The sequence below is a fragment of the Ambystoma mexicanum genome, chromosome 1q (assembly GCF_040938575.1).
Source record: "Ambystoma mexicanum isolate Mex_15411 chromosome 1q, UKY_AmexF1_1, whole genome shotgun sequence".
Taxonomy (NCBI): domain Eukaryota; kingdom Metazoa; phylum Chordata; class Amphibia; order Caudata; family Ambystomatidae; genus Ambystoma; species Ambystoma mexicanum.
Window position 1 is genome coordinate 594,690,801 of NC_090922.1, and position 18,486 is coordinate 594,709,286.

The 18,486-nt window shown below is 43.3% G+C and overlaps 1 protein-coding gene across 4 annotated transcripts in view; it reads left to right on the plus strand.

Moving 5' to 3' along the window:
• Window positions 1–18,486, plus strand: part of CENPL (centromere protein L) — a 391,919-nt gene that overhangs the window by 92,082 nt on the left and 281,351 nt on the right. For all 4 annotated transcript variants that reach the window (XM_069641112.1, XM_069641113.1, XM_069641114.1 and 1 more), the window contains one exon: window positions 7,056–7,307. In XM_069641112.1, the coding sequence (XP_069497213.1) occupies window positions 7,056–7,307 (252 nt within the window). The remainder of the gene's footprint in view (window positions 1–7,055; window positions 7,308–18,486) is intronic.

The following is an 18,486-nucleotide window of genomic DNA, read 5'->3' on the forward strand; positions in this document are numbered from 1 at the left end:
AGACAGACGTGGTTGCTATCATACTAGGTCCAGGGACAATTCTGATCGAGTATGTGCATAGAAGAAAGTAAGGGGAGGAGATGGGGGGGGGGGGGGGAGAAGGGAAAGGAGGAGAGAACAGAGTTAGCAGTCAAAAGAGTGGAGAAGCAAGAGGGGAGAGTGAATACAATTGCAGAAGTCGGTAGTAACACATAATGTTGCAAGCCAGGATAAAAGATGAAGATGAGAACAGCATGATTCAGGGCCACCCTGAGTACAAGATGCAAAGGAAATCCAGCATGAGAGTTGAGAAAGGGTGATGCACCATGAATGAGTGAAGTCCATAAAAGTCAAATAATTCATCCATAATGCATCATAGCGTGCTCATCACATCCTGCACCCAGAATGGTCTCTCCCAATTCAGTTGTCTGTGCCGGCTTCCCTCTGTCCAACAAGCAGTTTCTCAGTCACGGAGGATCAGCGTGTGGAGGAAATCAGCTGGCGGGCAAAATCTCTGACTGCAGGAAACCTCTGTCCACCTTGTGCAGTGCGCTCCACATCCTTTGCTGTCCACTGCATATGCCCCAACCGTGGCACACTGTCCAACTGGATCCTATCTGTCAGGAACCAGGACTGGAAATACTGGAGTCGCTGGAAGTTTCGACTTCGATGAACTTTCTAGTCCTCACCCAACATGGCGCCGGTGCGTTTAAATTCAGGCCCCGCCTACTACTCGGCACGTTGTATCTGTTATTGTTTCGGTCAACGCTCCGAGTCCTGTGTACTCGTTCTTCCATCCCGTGTTGTTGCTTCTTCTATAGCCCTCCAGTAGTAGTCTGTACTACGTTCGAATTCCTCTTTTTCTATCTATTCTCCTTGTTTCCGTATTTCTATTACTCCGCCTTCCTTATTCCCGGCTGTTGGTTTTCACCCTTTCCTTCTAGCTACCCGTGTTCGCCAACCGCCCTGTGCAGTGGGCGCCGGCTCCTCTTTCACGGAACCTTCCGTACTCCTTGCTTACCTCCCTGTCCGCTCGGCATCCTGCCTCAGCCGTTTAGTCGGCCTTCTTGCTGACGGCCACGGTGTCTCTTTTGCGCCGTGTTCCGCTAGCCTTTCGCTGAGTTTTTTGTGGTATTGCTTTTCTTTTGCTTCTCCTCTTGTGAGTATTTTCTGTTAACTTGCCTCCTCCTTGTATTCTGCTCTCTGCTTCCTTTATTATCTTCATTCCTTAATTTCCACATCTTTCTTTGTTATTCCTTCTTTCTTACCTTTGTTGTTCACCCTGCTCTCTCCTTTTTCTCTGTACCTATTATTAGTTATCCCTCTTCAGTTTTGCTTCGGATTGTGTTTCACATTACTGGTATCTTGGACATTGTACCTGAAGATCTGTGCCATCTCTTTAACTCATCATCAGAACCCATCTATGGACTAGGGTTTTTTCTGCCTTCAGGCTTTTTCCCTAGATCAGAGGCTGGCCCTCTGGGGTTCCCCTAGGGCAGGTCTCAACCTCTGCCAAGGTGGCCTCCGGAGGGGCCAGACCTTACCTACACGAAAAGAAGGTTCGAGCACCTAAAGGGAAGGGTTCAAGGACGAAGAAGAAACCCCAGAAGACTGACCTTCAAGGATCTACCTCCGGGGAGTTGGGTGAGGAGAAGGGGGAGGTAGACTCAGATGTTGACACTATCTGAGACAAGGTCCCATCTGAGGGACAGGGGAAGGGGAAGGGGGCATTTTGTGGGAAATAATCCATTCATAATGCCTGCTCGTGGACACACGCCAAGAATGAGATACCGACACAGCGCTATTATGGCAGTCAAACGATTATTCATTCAGAATGTGTTTAAACAGAGAGCAAAACTGCAGCAAAGCCTTGGTCAGTAACTCTGCCATCTTTATGCATATTGACCGGCAGGATTACATGATACATGGTTACCAAAAAAAGGAGCACAGTGAACATAATACGCACAAGACATATTCTTAGCACATGGTCGTCAGTCAACTACCTGATATGTCGCTTCAATTTGCAATGTGCATTGGCAAGATAGGCTAACGGAAGTAGCCCAACGAGTATATTGCTGTTTCCCCCACGACACGCAGCAAGAACTGCTTGTTCATTTAAATCGCACATATGCTCGAACTAGATTCTCACAGTGCTACCTATGTCTCTGAATGGGGACTGAGGGGAGCAGGGTTTTGTTACATGACAAACGTGCTGGCTCTACTGCTAAACCCTGCCCTCCAGCTGCTACTGTTCTCAACTATCCCAATACCTGAAGCTATTCTCCTTGTGCTCTACCAGAGGTCTCTGATGGGGAGAGATTGAGTCACATTATGGGTGCTTGCCATGTAATTGTTTTCCGCACCTCTGGTCTCAAGATTAATAGTGCCAAGGATCCAATGAAGAAGTTGGCATTGTAGATGAGGATTTCCGCAATTCCGTGCAAAGTTTCATCTGGACCACCAGAGGGCATAGTGTCTTGACTGTTCTCTCCCACCCCCCTCCTGTAATGTTTGTTCGATTTTGGCAGACAACGGGGCAGACAACTATAGGCAGCTTCCTGTTTGCCCCTGGCCGCCAAGCAGACCAACCCACTGCAACATTGCCAGCTAAGGTGGCACGGGTGGTGAGCAAAGCCATTACTCTGCTCAATTTAAACACTGTCACTTCTATTACTCTTCTGACACACGTCTCACTGTTGTAATGTTTTTTGCCTCTGCACAATACCCCACTAGACCTCCTGGTGCTTCCCAGACCTACTAGTTTTACAACATGAAATGACTCCGCCTTGGTACCTTTTTCTCACTCTCTTCTCACACTGCTGATGGCATTCTCACACTCTTCCGAAGTTTTGAATCTAGGCGCTTGTTTCACACTGCCGATGTCTTGAATTCTCTGGCTCCTTTACCACCCATTCTAGTAGCATCCCAGTTTCTCAGAATGTGTGCACCACCTTGCCTGCAGCACCTGCCCACCTACTCTACTCTCATAATCCACCTGCCTGTTATTCAGGTTAAATCTTCATCCCCATTTCTCACTCTGCCCAGATCAGAACTACATGCTGGTGCACCAAAAACCTAGCCAATGGCGCTCCGTGCCACACACACTCCCACCCCATCCTACCCCTCTACCGCTCTCAAATACACCCACCTTCCGATCCTCGCCTCATATCCTTTAACACCAGCTCCCATTATGTCCCTCACAGCTCCAGGAAGAGGTTGCTCGCTGGCACTCTACTTTCCAGAACATCAGTCCTATTTACCACACTCCCGTCCATAATTGCACTATCACCCCCTAACACTCACACCCTCTCCTACTTTCTCAACCTCTCCCCCCCCCCCATCCCCCTACAGCCACCACCAATTTCCCTGACTCGTATTAAGCGCAGTGTGAAATGCTCTATCCAACTCTCCACGGTCAACCCCCCTCCCACACTCCTTCTGCACAAGCATCATTCACTTTAAGAGCTCTCACCCTCAACTTTCTCAGCACCACCCAGGATCTCACCCTGCGCCACCTCTTACTATGCACAGCCCTCGTCCTTCCCACCCCCACCCTCCTAACCCAGTCCTGGCCCTCTTAGAACTGTCCTCTAAAACATTGAACTCCCACAAGCTTCCCACATACCCCCTCCGTGCCTCCTGCTGCTCCACCTTAATCTCCTCCCACACCTGCCCATCGCCATGTTTCAATACTCCCTGATGGTACAAAGAATTGTCGGACTAGCCATCACCCACAAACAAAACCTCTGCTGTATCCGGGGAGAATGTATCCTGTAACACTGAATACAAATCATTATTAGTTGACCACCCCGCCCCCCCCCTACTCCCCTGCTCTTCTCTCTGTTTCCTACTCCTATATAGGCCTGTCAGACTATAACAAACTTCACTGACTCCCTCAGCAACTTGATTTCAGCCATCATCCATCCCTCAGTATACTAGGAGACTTCAACATTTGGTTTGACTTCTCTCTCCAACCCTATGACCCGTTCTCATTTTATTTCAGTTAGGTAGGTAAACCCTCAGGATCGGGAAAATTTGGCATTTTCTTTATTTTTTTTATAATAAACCTTGTTGCATATGGCACCCATTGGTATGTCTCCTCCCTCTGACCTACCACAGTGCCCTGCAGGCTGCTAGCTGATGCAGTCGCATGTATTGTGTCCCTGATACACGAGGCAATCCTACTCTTAGGACAGACTACCTATGCTTAACTGACATAACATATTATTTAATAAAGTTTTAAAATTAGCATGTTCATACATCCAATGAAACATTTTAAATAGTAATAACTTGATTTTTCACGACAATGTTTAATTCATTATCAATTTCGTTTCCACTCGGATTCTGGAAAAATAAAAACTGCTGACCAGCTTCTAAACTTATTGATGCTTAATGCGTTATCAGAAGCATACATGGTTAAAAAATAGCATGTTTTAATACATTTGAAAGTAGGCCTGAATTTTATATGATCTAAATCACCCCCCCCCCCCTCCACCACAAATCTGAACGATGGATACCTGTATATGTAACAATACCTTCCTGAAAGAACATGATGGGATTCAGGCCCTCCTTTTTATTTATTTTTATTTTTGTGGGAGATATTCATTTTAATACTGATGTGATTTAAAGGTTCCATTTTACATTGTTCGTTTCTTCTCCAGAATCTCATGGTAAATTGGAGATGGTCAACCTATGGAAGATATTAAAGAGGTGTATATAAAATAGCATTTTGCTATGTTATCCATGTTTGGCATTACTACTTTTAACTAATGCATTTGTACATCAATTTAATGTAGAATCCCTTTATCGGGGATTCCAGGGTCCCAATCTGTGTCTTTAGAGTAAAAGCCTGTGAACGCATGGATTCCAGAGGATCCAAAATTGGCAAGGCAACTCTTCACTAAGTAGCATTAGTTTTCCTGCAAATTTGCGCCTCAGACGTGTCCATGCACAATGTCCCACAATGTCCATCTTAAAGCATGTATTGGGGTATTCATGACAGTAATAGTATTATAAGCAAGCCCATGATGGTTAGCAAATTAGCTGAATAGTATTAATAAATAATATTAATGGTTAATCCATACTTTGTTAATATCATTTGGTGCAATTTAGAATATGGGTGCAGTTCAAATAATATTGTTTTCAAAGTATAATGCATACGTTTGCAATTCAAAATGTTAGTATTATTCAGATGATGTTGAGGTCTATAGTGGTGATCCAAAACGTGATTTAATGTAAGAGTGTAATCCAAGGCATGCATGTTAACTGTTCCCTAAAACTCTGAAAATGCACTCCCTTTACTTTGTACAATAATGGATACAATAATTGATTTTACAAAAAATGCGTGATTTCATTAGTCATTCAAACACTTAAGGTATCAAGAAAAGCTATCCAGAACGGCTCCTTTTCAGATACCAAGTTTTCAAATGTCCCCCTCTTCTATGTTTGGAGATGCATACTTGCATCTGAGCCATGTTATGATTGTGTCCAACACAGTGATGTGAAGGCAGAGAAGCATGTAGTTTTTTTGTGTAATCCTGGATCGATGTTCGTGCCATTTTACTTTTTCTTTACCATTTGGCTTTCCCACATAGAATTTCCCACAAGGGCATCTAATACCATTATTTACACCTAGTGAGTCGCACGTTGCAAAGTTATGCAGAAACACCTTTTTCCCAGTAGATGAATGAAAAATAAATGGTCCTCTTATGGAGTTGGTGTTTTTCGGTAGTACCCAATGTAGCCTGGAAGGTTTCATTACTGCGTTCCACAATCACTAATTCTTGTCTAGATTGTGGCTTCATTTGAAGGAAAAAGTTTGAAGGTTCGGGAATAAATCCTTAAAAGATGGGTCTTCAGAGATGATAGACCAACGTTTTTGGCTAGGGTCTTCAGAGATGATGAACCAATGTTTTTTGATAGGTTTTTTTTGTATTTGCCTGTCTTGATTAGAGAATGTAGATACACAAATAAGTTTGACAATCGGTCAAACGGGCTTCCTCTTTTATGTGAGGTTAATGCAAGTTTTATCATATCCTCTGTCCAAAAATCTGTTAGCCATGATGTCTAACTGCTCATATATTTCATTTTCCTCAGAAATCGTCTCATATTGACTATATTGTAGATGGTGTTTAATTGCAGCTGGATGGAAACAGTCTGCTATATACAATTTCTATCAGACGGTTTATAATCTAGGTTTGTGATAAACTGTTCTATAGGAGTAATGTCAACATTCAAGAAATGTATGTGTGGAGAAGCTATATTCATGGTAAATTGTAATCTCGAGTCTTTTTAATTTAAAGCAAATTCTCAGAACCATGCCAGATATCAAAAATATCAATAGGGAGCTGTGCATAGGTAGCCTGTCCTAAAGAGTAGGATAGCCTTGTGTTACAAATGACAAAGCTAGGGTGCGCTTACCTTTTTTGTTCCTCTAAAAGAACTTGAGGTATTTTATTACTTTGTTGCTTCTCCAGTCATAGTGCATCACACACAATTCGTATGTGCCTGCACCATAACTTCGTATTCCATCATGAGCAACTCCTTATTGATTTCAAATTCCTGTAGAATGTTCACCTAACCTTACTATCTCTACTTTAGCCGGAGTTTCACTATTGCCACATCGGAGAGTTACCCATATATGTACTTGTACATGGTCATGTTTGCCAACTACTTCCATCTTATGTTCCACAGTTGGATCAACATAATTTGTGAACAATCGCTGTCAGCCTGTGTTTTTCCAAGATTTTTCATACTGATCAAATACCTCTACCATATAGGAGTTTAAGTCTTTGTTATAACTCAGCACACGCTTCTAAAGACCTATATGGGAACGCCGTTCCAGGGGATTAAACCCAATTCCTCTGATGCAATTGCTGTAAAGTTATATGAAGAACTGGTACTGAATGCAAGGCTTCCAATATTATCACAGAAAAGCCTTAATTCAATGAGGATTGTAGAGGACCCCAAACCAGAGTTCGGTGGCAGAAGTTTGATTTGGCCATGGGCCGTAAAAGTTAATACATGCCTGTAGTTGATATCTTGGTAATTGCTTGTTGTAATTTATCTTTTTCCAGGAAAATGGTGATCCTCAAAAAATAGCCTCACTGATGCGCAAACAGTGGAATCTGTACAGCGTGACTCCATTGTACAGTTTCTCTCACACGCGTCTCACAGATTATTCTCGGAGTCTGGCTGTGTTCATCGCTGCAGAGAAGCAAAAGGGTATAGCTGTGGAGGTGGATGTAGATCTTGATGTTAAAGTGACTGTAACCATGCTTTTGGGGCTCAAAGGACAAGAACGTGATCCAGGAGCAATCCTAATTGAGGTAAGCTGACTGCTGACCGCTTGTGCCAAGCATCTATAAGAAAGGGAAGTAGGAAAGTGACTTTCAGTGCACTGTTCATATGAGAGATAGTTGGGTGAGTTTTAGATGAATTACTCTAAAAATTAGGTGTTTGTTATTCGAGTGCTTTACTTAGTCCAAGAAATGTACTCTGGGATATCACGATTCCAGTTTGTATCAAAATATAAATGTGTAATGTGATTTTTATTTTTTAAATATCAACTATTGCCCCAAATGCTCACTCCTTTTTGCCCTTCTAATCGCGTCCTGTTTTTTGTAATCTGATCCGAACCGGAACCTGGGGGCAATACTTAGTATGTCCAGCACCACATATCCTGTTGCGACAATGCCTTATCTTTAAATGTTAGCTGTTCCTTGGAGCTAGGTCAACACTTACTTGGACTTTTGAAAAACTGTTATGTGACTGAGATTTGACAATGGGGTCCTGTGTTTAGTTGGATTGTTACTACAACTTACTATTAAGACCAACAACAAAAAGCTATTGTAATTATATAGGCTAGTAAGTAGGGATGTCCTATTTTGTTGAAAACCCCTTTTACTGAATACTTTTATGAAGATTTTATTTGGTCAAAGTGGTTTGGTACTGTTTGGGAAATTGGTTAAGATGTAGGGTTTCTAATGGGATTAGGCGTTGCATTGAACTGTAGAGGGATAAGTGGTTGGAACTGGGCAGCAGGATACATGGCTTGTGGACATAAGGACATTGGAAGCTGTGGGTGTATGGATTGCAAACAGAGCTTTGGGAAGCAACATAATACTTTTCAAACATAGGAGGAAGAACACCGTGAATGAAGCAGAGTAACAGTAATCGGCGAGCTAAGGGTGGAAGCTTCAGGGCGGGTATATTGGCAGCAAGAGATTTACAATCAACCAGGATAGGATACAGTGGGGAGCAGATCACCCAGTTTGGGCGTTATTACTATTTCTCTGTTACCTATACTCAGATGATAGGTAGACTGCCCCACAGCTGGGAAGCAGGGTTTCACTGCAAGCTTTCCTTAATTGGCCTTGTAGTAGACGTGGCTGGGCAATCAAGAACTGTTGATGACAATGGGGTTTCTAAGACACTAACGCAAACTGCATTACCTAAGTCATCTGTTCACAATATCTGTATGTGAGCAATCCTCTGCAAAGGTGTTTGTTGTGCAGGTAAAAGTAAGTAAAAATTTAAGGGAGAGTCTTTCGAGTTTGTGACATACCACTTCTAACACTAATGTTAGACTTGAACTCTGGATGCTAAATCTGTTGTCTTGAGGCTGCCTTCAAATTTGCAACCAGATTGAATGCTAGAGTCTGGCCTGCTCTTGTGTGAGTGGGATACAATCCTAAAGTTGCAGTTTCCTCAATGCTCCATCTAAGTAATGGAACGCCATCACTTGGGTCTGTTTTCATGATGGTCGAAGGCCACCTCTCCAACTTAAGTTAGCCCTAAAAACCACCAGTGGCAGCAATGGTTCTGGTGGCAACTGCAAAGTGATGCAGGCAAGCAGAATGACAGATGGTCAACTGAAAAGGTGAATTGTTACACACTCTTGTGCAGGTGTTGTCTTCGGCACTGGACCTGTACTAACTGCGGACATTTGCAATTGGTGTCCTTCAGCTAAAGGTCTAGTATGTGGAGTCCCAACGAACTTGTAGAGGTCTTTTGTTATGCAGCAAAAGTCCTTGTGCGTTGGTACTGGTGAGAACTTTCTGATTCTGGATCTCTCACTAAAAACCCTGCCTAAAGTCTCCTCCCAGGTGGCCAGGGAAAGGCAGACGCTTCTTGATCCTGAGGTGGTGTACTACGGGAGGATTACCTGGGAGGAGACCTAGTGGGATGAGACTCTGTATTCATCCTTAAAAGGGGAGAACCCTTTAAAATTGCCAAAATACGTAATGGCCTGTGTCGTTATGATGTATCTGAACCCCATATTAAATCTGTGGATGCTGGCACAGCCTATAGAATATCTGTAAAAACTCCAAGGAAAGAAACATCCCCTTTACTCTCAAAGGTACTGTGAAGAGGAATCTATAAATATTGCCTTAAATAAACGGTCTTCCTCTTTACCACTGAACTCTGATTTATCCCTAAATACTTTTAAGGGAAATAAATATACCCTTAAAAATAGGGAGTTGCCAAACATATCTAATTTTGTTGTCTGTCCCTTAACCTCTTGAGTACTGGGACGAGGAAGAGGGCTGAAAAGAAATGTAGCAGCAGTCAGGCCATTATCCCACACCTGAGGGAAGTTGAGTGGCTTAAAAGGCCTCCTCAGGTGTACGGTATTAGATGGAGCTGTGGCTGGAGTCTATGCAGGAGTAGTAGAAGCAGGAAGAAGAAAGCTTGGTGTTGGCAATCCAGACAGAAGTGGAAGAACCGAAGATTGCAACTGTTTGTCCTGAGATGGTACTATTCCCCCAAACTCTGATGTGCAGATGTTGTGCAGCAGAAGTTGCGAAGGAAAACTGCTTTCCCCCCATGTGAACCCGATTGCAGGGATTGTGCAGCAGGAAGTGTGCCCGAGACTGGCCAGGAGTTGTGAAGCTGAGAGTCTCTGGAGCGAGAGGGTCTCTTTAATTGCATGGCCGACCAGAGACTCATTCACCGAGTAAGAATGTGGGTCCCGAGTGAAGCCTGAGGTCCTGCAGCACAGGAAGGAAGGAATACAGAAGCCAGTGAGTTTGACACCATTCTGATTCCTTGCGAGAGCACTGCCGGCAACAGTATCTCGCTCGCGTATAAGCAAGAGTGACGTTAGACCTACCATTAATTGTTTAACAATTGAATACTTTGTAGCACTCGCTCAATAAGCAAACTTTCTTTCACTCGTGTAAGACAGAAACACAGTGAAACTTCGTTGTGGAACTTCAATCTTGTGAAAGCATCTAAAGGAATGGTTGCGTGTGCCTAATAACAATTCAGGAAGGAAGAGTGACCTCTGAATCTGTTTTAAACATTGTTGTTCCAAGTTGTAAGGAGCAAACATTGCCGAAGTGTAGAGCGAACAAAGTGTTTCCCCAATTAAGACTGAAACCAGACTTTCCCAAAGACAAAGAATGGTGCAAGCATTACTGTAAACCAAATAAAGCACCAGCATTGTGTACAAGCATTACCTGAACCCAAGATTGCCACTAAAGCTTCTGGGTAATTATCCTGGCTAGCAGATTTCAGAGGGATAAAGGCAACTTTGGGGAAGGGGAAACTTGCTACTTATAATTATACTTTAAAGTTGATAACAAGCCATGATTCCTACTCCCCCAGTGACGAAGAGGATGCCCCTCTGAAAAGGGAATATTCAGAGGAAGAGTGCCTTGCTTACTTGACTGTGTTGAAATACCATAAAGTGAATCTTTTCCGATCTGAAAACTGTTGAAGTTACAAAATACTGGAGCTGTGGTGGTGTATTGGGTTATCACTAGATTTCACACTTTAGTAGAACGATTGATGGCGGAATACTGAGTGTAGACCCTCATGGTAAAATCTTGTCAAAATTACTCGATGTTGAGTTAAGATAAAAGTAGAAGTGCTGTTACGTCATCCTGACAAAGATACAAGCTGTGATTCATAATGTAATCCAGAAAGATGTACTAAGTGTTAACAAAGCACGGTGTCTAATTAACCTGGTTCCATGTAATATTAACGAAAGAAAAAAACATTTTCAATAAAACCTTGTTCACAACATTTTTTATTTGAGGGGTCCCCAAGCCCTCCATGTCCCTTTGTTTATAACACCCCCCCCCCCCCCCCAAAGTGTTAACGCCTTACCCTAGCCCATACATAAATTAAAAAGTACAATCTGTATTTCCTTTGTTAAAGTTTTCTGTTATTTTGATTTCCAGTAATATCACTGGATGCCATTAACCGTACCATCACCTTTACCAGAGGTTGTGTTTACCTTAATATAAAATGTTTACCTTGATCTAAAAAAGAACTGTGGGATTTCTTCTTGGACAACTAGCAGTTGTGATGAAGAATCTTGGTTGAGGAATGACATTGATATTTAATCAAGTGGAAAGTGTTCATGCCAACACGAGAAGCTTTTCTGTTTGAACTTTGGTTAACTGAACTTTGCTTTGACATTGAAGGATCCAAGAACCAAATTAAGACTGTATTACAAACCCAGATTTCCTGATTTCATTCTGGTGAACTTTGGAACTGATTTTACCTTAAAACCTGGGGAAGGGGAGTTTAAACCAGGTTATCAAGGAACACGTTAAACATCAGTGTTGGTGTTATTATGAATTGCCATATATTTATGTATTTTTGATGTTTGAGTGTGAGGGCCAGATATCGTGTTCGTTTTCCTTTTAGTTTTGATAGGCAGGGAAATCCTAGTCCGAGTAGAGATAGTGAGGCTTTTGAAACTTAAGATTTAATAAAATGGCTTATTAGATCATCCAAAAGTTGTCCCTCACATTTCTGACCCCTCACACTACCCAGTCGTTCGTGGCTACTACATTCAAACTTGCAAACAAACACGTGGGTTCCACTCAGGTCTGATACGTCGATAGACATTTATACTGTGCGCGCCCCACCCCCCCTTGGTGGTCTTAAAGCGCCAAGCATTCTGTGAAGAGGAGATTTGTGAACCTGGTTAGGGTGGCAACCAGACCATGTCGAGAATAAAGGGAACTGGGCCAAGGTGCGAGGGTTGAAGGATGGAGTAGGAAAAGCCATGGAGACAAAATAAACATACTAACCCTCAACATGTAGGGAAACTAAGTGTAAAGGATAGTGATAGTAAGGGTGTATGTGCACATTTAACCGAGAAAAGGAACAAGATCTTCTCTTCTTGACCAGCAACATTTTCATGGTGGCAGTTGCTAGTGTTGTGGTGATAGGTGAAGTTAATTTGTGGATGCCTGATGGCCTTGATGTGCTCAAGAGTTTGCCTATAATTTGTGGAGGCTTCTAACCAGATAATGCAGTATTCCCTCTTGCCTACCATAGTGAAATATGGTAATGCCAAGCCTACTAAAGGATGTGTGAACCAAGAATTGGATGTGTGCAATACGAGTGCCGGTAGACAGATTTCACAAAGAATCTCCTCACCCCTAAGCTAAACTAGATTGGTCTTGGGTGAAGAAGGGCGCATTAGTTTCACTTTTATGTTTGAATTGGTAAATGGCCCACAACAATTCAGTGCCTGTCAATAAAATATTTAAAAACGTTGGCAATAGCTTGACGCCATTTATAACCATGACAAAGGACCATGAAAGACTTCAGACGCAAGTGACTTCACATCCATACATAACTGACCCCATGTAAAATTAGACAACCACTTGAATGCAGCTTAAGCTTCAGAAAACCTTAAAATACGTCTGTAATTGCTCAGAACCAATGCAGTAGTAATTATCACAGATTGGAATAACAATGCAAGCACTTAACCCTGGTATTGTAATGAATGCACCTTTGGAGGCAGGCATTGTGAGTGGTAGGCCTACAATTCTCCAAGTGTCTCTAAGTACAGTATATGCTGGTCATGACCCTCAAAATTTGGATCAACAATGAAAATGGGTCTGAGTTCCACATTTTCACCACAGACACGTTACACATTTGCATTTTAAACATTTTAGGGATTTTTTCTTTTTAAATTATTTAATTTCTTCTTTTCTTTATGGGGGGATTTTCAACCTCCCAACCCCCTAACACACCTCGCCCTGCCACCCAACATCCCCCACCCCAAACACAACACGTGTTTATAGATATATATTTAATTCTTCAAATGACTGCGGTGAGAACTGCATGTTTTTTTTTTATATAACATTTTATTGGTTTTTACAAAATGATATATTCATCACAACAATGCAATAATTATAAGATAAATCATGAGTAAGTGTCTCTCAAAGTGTTTGTAGGTTGGGGTTGAGAATGGTGCTGGTCTCCTGGCCATCTTCGACGAGTCATCTTGGTCCGGGATAGGTGACCGCCTTGACACTGGCGTGATTATGGGATCTCTGGGGTTCAATAAAGTGGGCTACATTGAAGCCACCTGGTGAGTGGGGGGCTCCTAGTGAGGGCTGGGAATTTGGCCGCGTAATTCAAAAATGGGTCCCAAATATTCCAGGTTCTATTTAGGGATTCTGTTTGTATTGCTGTGATTTTATTTTTGGCTAGCGCTATGCCCCAGCATTTGGCCCGCCATAGGGCAATCGAGGGGCCACTTTCATCTTTCCATAGTCGGGGCAACGCGATTTTTGCAGCCAGATGATTACATAGGCGGGGTATTAGTCCTGATATCGGGAATGCTCCGTCTCCGGTTTCGCCTAAGAGGACAATTCCTGGGTCCAGGGAATGGAGAGTCCGGAAATGTCTTTGTGTTTTAGGACTTCCTTCTAGTATACCTCCGCCTTTGGGCAGGACCACAGCAGGTGGAATAGAGATCCGGGAATCGGGCAACCGCGCCAGCATGTGTCAGGAATTTCTGGGTTGGCTTTGTGGATTTGAGTAGGAGTGATAAAGTATCTGTAGCACAGTTTATAACCCCCTTCCCTGTCCTGTTCATGATGCATTGTGAGCTTTTGTGCAATCTAGCCCATATTTTCCCCCATTCTTCTACCGCTATCTCACGCCCAAGATCCTTTTCCCATTCTGTCATGTATCTTTCTTTTTTTGTAGGGTCTGACCTGTCTAGGAGCCGGTAGATCGTGGACATTCTGCTTTTGCTGGTTGGTGTTAGCATAAGTTCCAGCGCTGTTGGATCTCTGGAGCATTTTTCTCTGGTTTTTCTCTGGGACATCCAGTACCTGATTTGGGTGTAACGCAATCTTTCCCGCTCTCCCACTCCGAATTTGATTTTGCACTTTCGAATGTGATGGGCGAATTTGATTTTGCACTTTCGAATGTGATGGGCAAACCTTTTTCTAGAAATTTGCTGGTTTTCGCCAGGCCCCCTGCTGTCCAGGCTTGGAAGTCCCTCGGGTGATTTCCTGGTGAGAATTCAGGGTTGTTCCAGATGGGGGTCATGGGACCCAGGGCGCTTCGTACTCCCCATTTCCGTGCTGCACTTTTCCAGCAGTGGGTCGTTACAGTTGTGGCTGATAGGGGCCCGCTGTTTGCCTGAGGTTTCATAGGTGGTAGGTGTGGGAGATCGGGTAGTGGAACCGGGCACCAGGCCTCTTCGATTTGTCGCCATTTCGGGGGGGGTCTACTTCTTGCACCCAGGAGAATGCGTGTGCTAATTGAGCGGCAAGGGAGTATCTGGCCAAGTCAGGGACTCCCAGCCCCCCTTGTGATTTCCCCTTCAGCATGATTCGCTTGTTGATTCGGGGTCCCCCCCCCTCCCCCCAGACAAATTCTAGTATTTTCTTTTGTAGAGTCTTTATGGCGGGGCCTGGGATCTGTATTGGTAGTGCTGCGTATTAGTATAGCCACCTGGGGATCAGGTTCACTTTGACGGCGGTGATTCGCCTGAACCAGGAGATTTCCTGCTGCTTCCACCTTTTGAGGTTGTTCTGCAGGTCGCTGATTAATTGTGGGATATTGGTCGAGTACAGTCGCATTGGGTCTTTGGGGATCTGGACCCCAAGGTATTAAATTGCTCCCTTGGACCAGGGGATTGGTGAGAGTGGGGTGAGGGAGACACTTTCCTGGTTGGAGAGGTTAATGGGTAATGCTGAAGATTTGGACAGGTTCACCTTGAATTCTGATAGGACCCCAAACTCCTCGATCTATTTCCATAGTGCTCCCAGGGAAGTTGCTAGGTTTGTGCCAGTGAATAGCACGTCGTCGGCATAAAGCGCGATTTTGTATTCTTGGTCTCCTACCTGTATCCCCTTTATGCCTTCATTTTGCCTGATTCTGGCGGCGAAGGGTTCCATGGACAGGGCGAAAACTAAAGGTGATAGTGAAAAACAATAGAGTCGAGGTGTGCCAGGTATGGTGTAAGCGCTTAAGCTTGTGTGTTTGAACAAAATCATTCCTCAAAAAGCACCAGAACTAGCTGAAGCATCCTGGGGGAACAGGTGGGCACCCCCAACCCATATAGCAATAAAATGAAAACAGTATATGTTCCACAAACGAATGCGCTGCCAGCACACTACCATTATGTATATGTAACATTAAACCGCCTAATATTCCTTCCATAAAATCATTTTCGATTGAAACGTGAATACAATTGGCGTGTTTAATTATATTCAAAGTCCATGATCCAACACCAGATTCATATGCCCAAATGGCAGAGTCGTATGCCAACACGTGTTTCGACCTCCACAGGTCTTTTTCAAGGCAAAACTCTGCTCCACATAAATAATATCCAACGTTTTAACATTTGAATACACATGTATCACCAAATAACAGCATGGTCAGACAAACTGGAAACGACATCAAATCATACAGATTAAAATATACATTACCATATATAAGATGTCATGTGTGACAACACAGCAATATGTCATCAACAGCACATGAAAAGAAATAAAATTGAAAATGAAAAAAGGGGGAACTCGAATATAAAATTCTTGATCATCTGATATACTGTCAAAATGACATCTAAAAGCTCATGCAGTTGGGTCATGCGTGCCACCGCCTGTAGCCCAGTGCCACCCGCAAAAGCGCCTTGCCACTGCACCCATAGAGCCAAATATGTGTGTATATAGTCGGTTCAAAGTTATTGTGTATTGCTATCATATCACAGCCATTGTGCAAATAAGTATTCCATAACGATAATGAGCATGCTATGCTGCAAATTGTCCAATTATGCCAATTACCCGTTTAAAAGTCTTACTGGTGACTGTCCTCTTGAAATTATGTGCAAAGGTTGACTCCGTGTAAATGGAAGCCTCGAAATTGGAGGAAAGCACATAAAAGTCACATGACATATGATCACGCGACTCCGTGTCGGACACGTGACAGTTCATATTTGTCAATAGAACCCCGTGAGCAATGAAATTATATTACTAAGCGATTATTGTGTGACCGGACAAGCCAAACCATTACATATATTCCTTTAAATCAGTCACATTCTAGGTCTCCTCCTTTAAACGGAATAACTTCAACAATTTCATACCAGTTTAATCGCATTAGATATCACAGATTCATTATTTGTAAAAATGAAAAATTGAAAACAAAAAGTAAACTTGAGATTTAATCAAACAATTGTGGGTGATTGTTATGATATTCGATGTAACAATAATTAATAGCGCCTCGCACTTCCTATTCTCACGTCTGATAGTCCAGAAGTCTGGAACTACTTAAATGTTGGTGTTGAGTTCGATGCTACAAAATCATCAAGGAAGGAGTACCACTTGTTATATTACCATATCTTCTGTAACCGTTACGATGCTTGTATTTAAATAGTGATTTTATTATCAGTGATTTATTACGTGTATTCAAATGTTAAAACGTTGGATATTATTTATGTGGAGCAGAGTTTTGCCTTGAAAAAGACCTGTGGAGGTCGAAACACGTGTTGGCATACGACTCTGCCATTTGGGCATATGAATCTGGTGTTGGATCATGGACTTGGAATATAATTAAACACGCCAATTGTATTCACGTTTCAATCGAAAATTATTTTATGGAAGGAGTATTAGGAGGTTTAATGTTAAATATACATAACGGTAGTGTGCTGGCAGCGCTTTCGTTTGTGGAACATATACTGTTTTCATAAAGGTGAATAGTGGGCAACCCTGTCTGGTGCCCCTTGAGATCTGTATGTGACCTGACCTGGTGCCGTTAATTCGGAGTTGCGTGGTGGGAATTTGGTAGTTGGCCATGACCCATGTGGTGAAGTTGGGGCCGAAGCCAAGTGCTGAAGGAGCGCTTGGATATAGCCCCAGTCCACCCGGTCAAAGGCTTTGTGGGCGTCTAGTGAAATCACTGCCATCCCTATCTTTGTTTTGTGGACGCACTCAATTAGATTTATCGTTCGCCAGATGTTGTCGTGGGTCCCTCTTGCAGGGATAAACCCCGTCTGGTCTTGGTCGATTAAGCCTGGGAGGACCGGCCCTAGTCTTCTAGCTAATACTTTGGCGAAAATCTTGCCGTCATTATTCGGGAGTGATATCGGACGGTAGGCATCGGGTAGCTCGGGATCTTTCCCGGGTTTGTGTAGTAGGACTGTAATTGATTCTGCCATTGATTTCGTAACTGCTCTTGTGGTTAGGAAGGAGTTAAATAAAGCTGCTAGCTGGGGTGCCAAAACTCTAGCAAGTTTTTTGTAGAAGTTTGCGGAAAGGCCATCCGGGTCAGGGGCGGCAGATTTGATGGCTTTTATGGCTTCAAAGACTTCTCCGTCGTCGATGGGGGGCTTCCAAGTGTTCTAGTTGAGATGCGTTGTGGGGTGGCAGCGCCCTCAGATATTCTGGTAAATCTGTTAGGTCCGTGGGATCACCGGCCATTATGGATTCATGGTATCTCATAAGTTCATTGATTTTGTCCGTCTCGGAGAAAAGCAGCTTTCCATTTTCCCCTCGCCGCTTGAGACTATTGTTTCGGCTTTGGATTGCCCTTAGTTTCTGGGCTCGTATTCTATTTGCTTTGTTCCCTTTAATATAATAGAACTGTTTTGTATGTGCTAGAGATTTGGCCGTCCAGTCGGCACAATGCATTTCCAGGGCAATCTTCGCCTTCCTCAAGGCTTGTTCGGATTTTCTAGAATAGCGTGCTTTTAGCTGTGTTTCATGTCGGATTACCGCTTCTTCCAGCTTGGATGTAGCTATGTTTGAAATTTTTTGCTGTTCCGCTCCTGCCCCAATCAGTATGCCTCTGACCACTGCCTTCATTGCGTCCCAGATGATGTTGATGGGGGATGAATAAGTGGTGTTTTCCTTGAAGTAGTTGGATAGTGAGTCCGCCACTTCTGCCCTTATGCTAATGTCTAGTAAGAGGGCGTCATTTAGTTTCCAATACCTCTGGATAGGGTTTCTTTGGCCTGAAATTTGCTAGGTTCACGGACACTGGGGCGTGGTCGGAGATCATGCAGGTGTGGATTTCTGCATTGTTTACGCATGGGAATAGGATTCCAGAGATTAGGATGAAAATCTATTCTTGAATAGCCCTTGTGTACATTGTAGTAGTGCGTGTAGTCTTGTGAGGTATCTTTGTATAGTCTCCAGACATCTACAGTCTGTTTCTCTAAATGGTTTAGCTAGGGCTAGGGCCTGTGTGAAGTCTGCGCTTGTGGGGGGAAGCGTTTTGTCTAGCTGCGGATTCGGC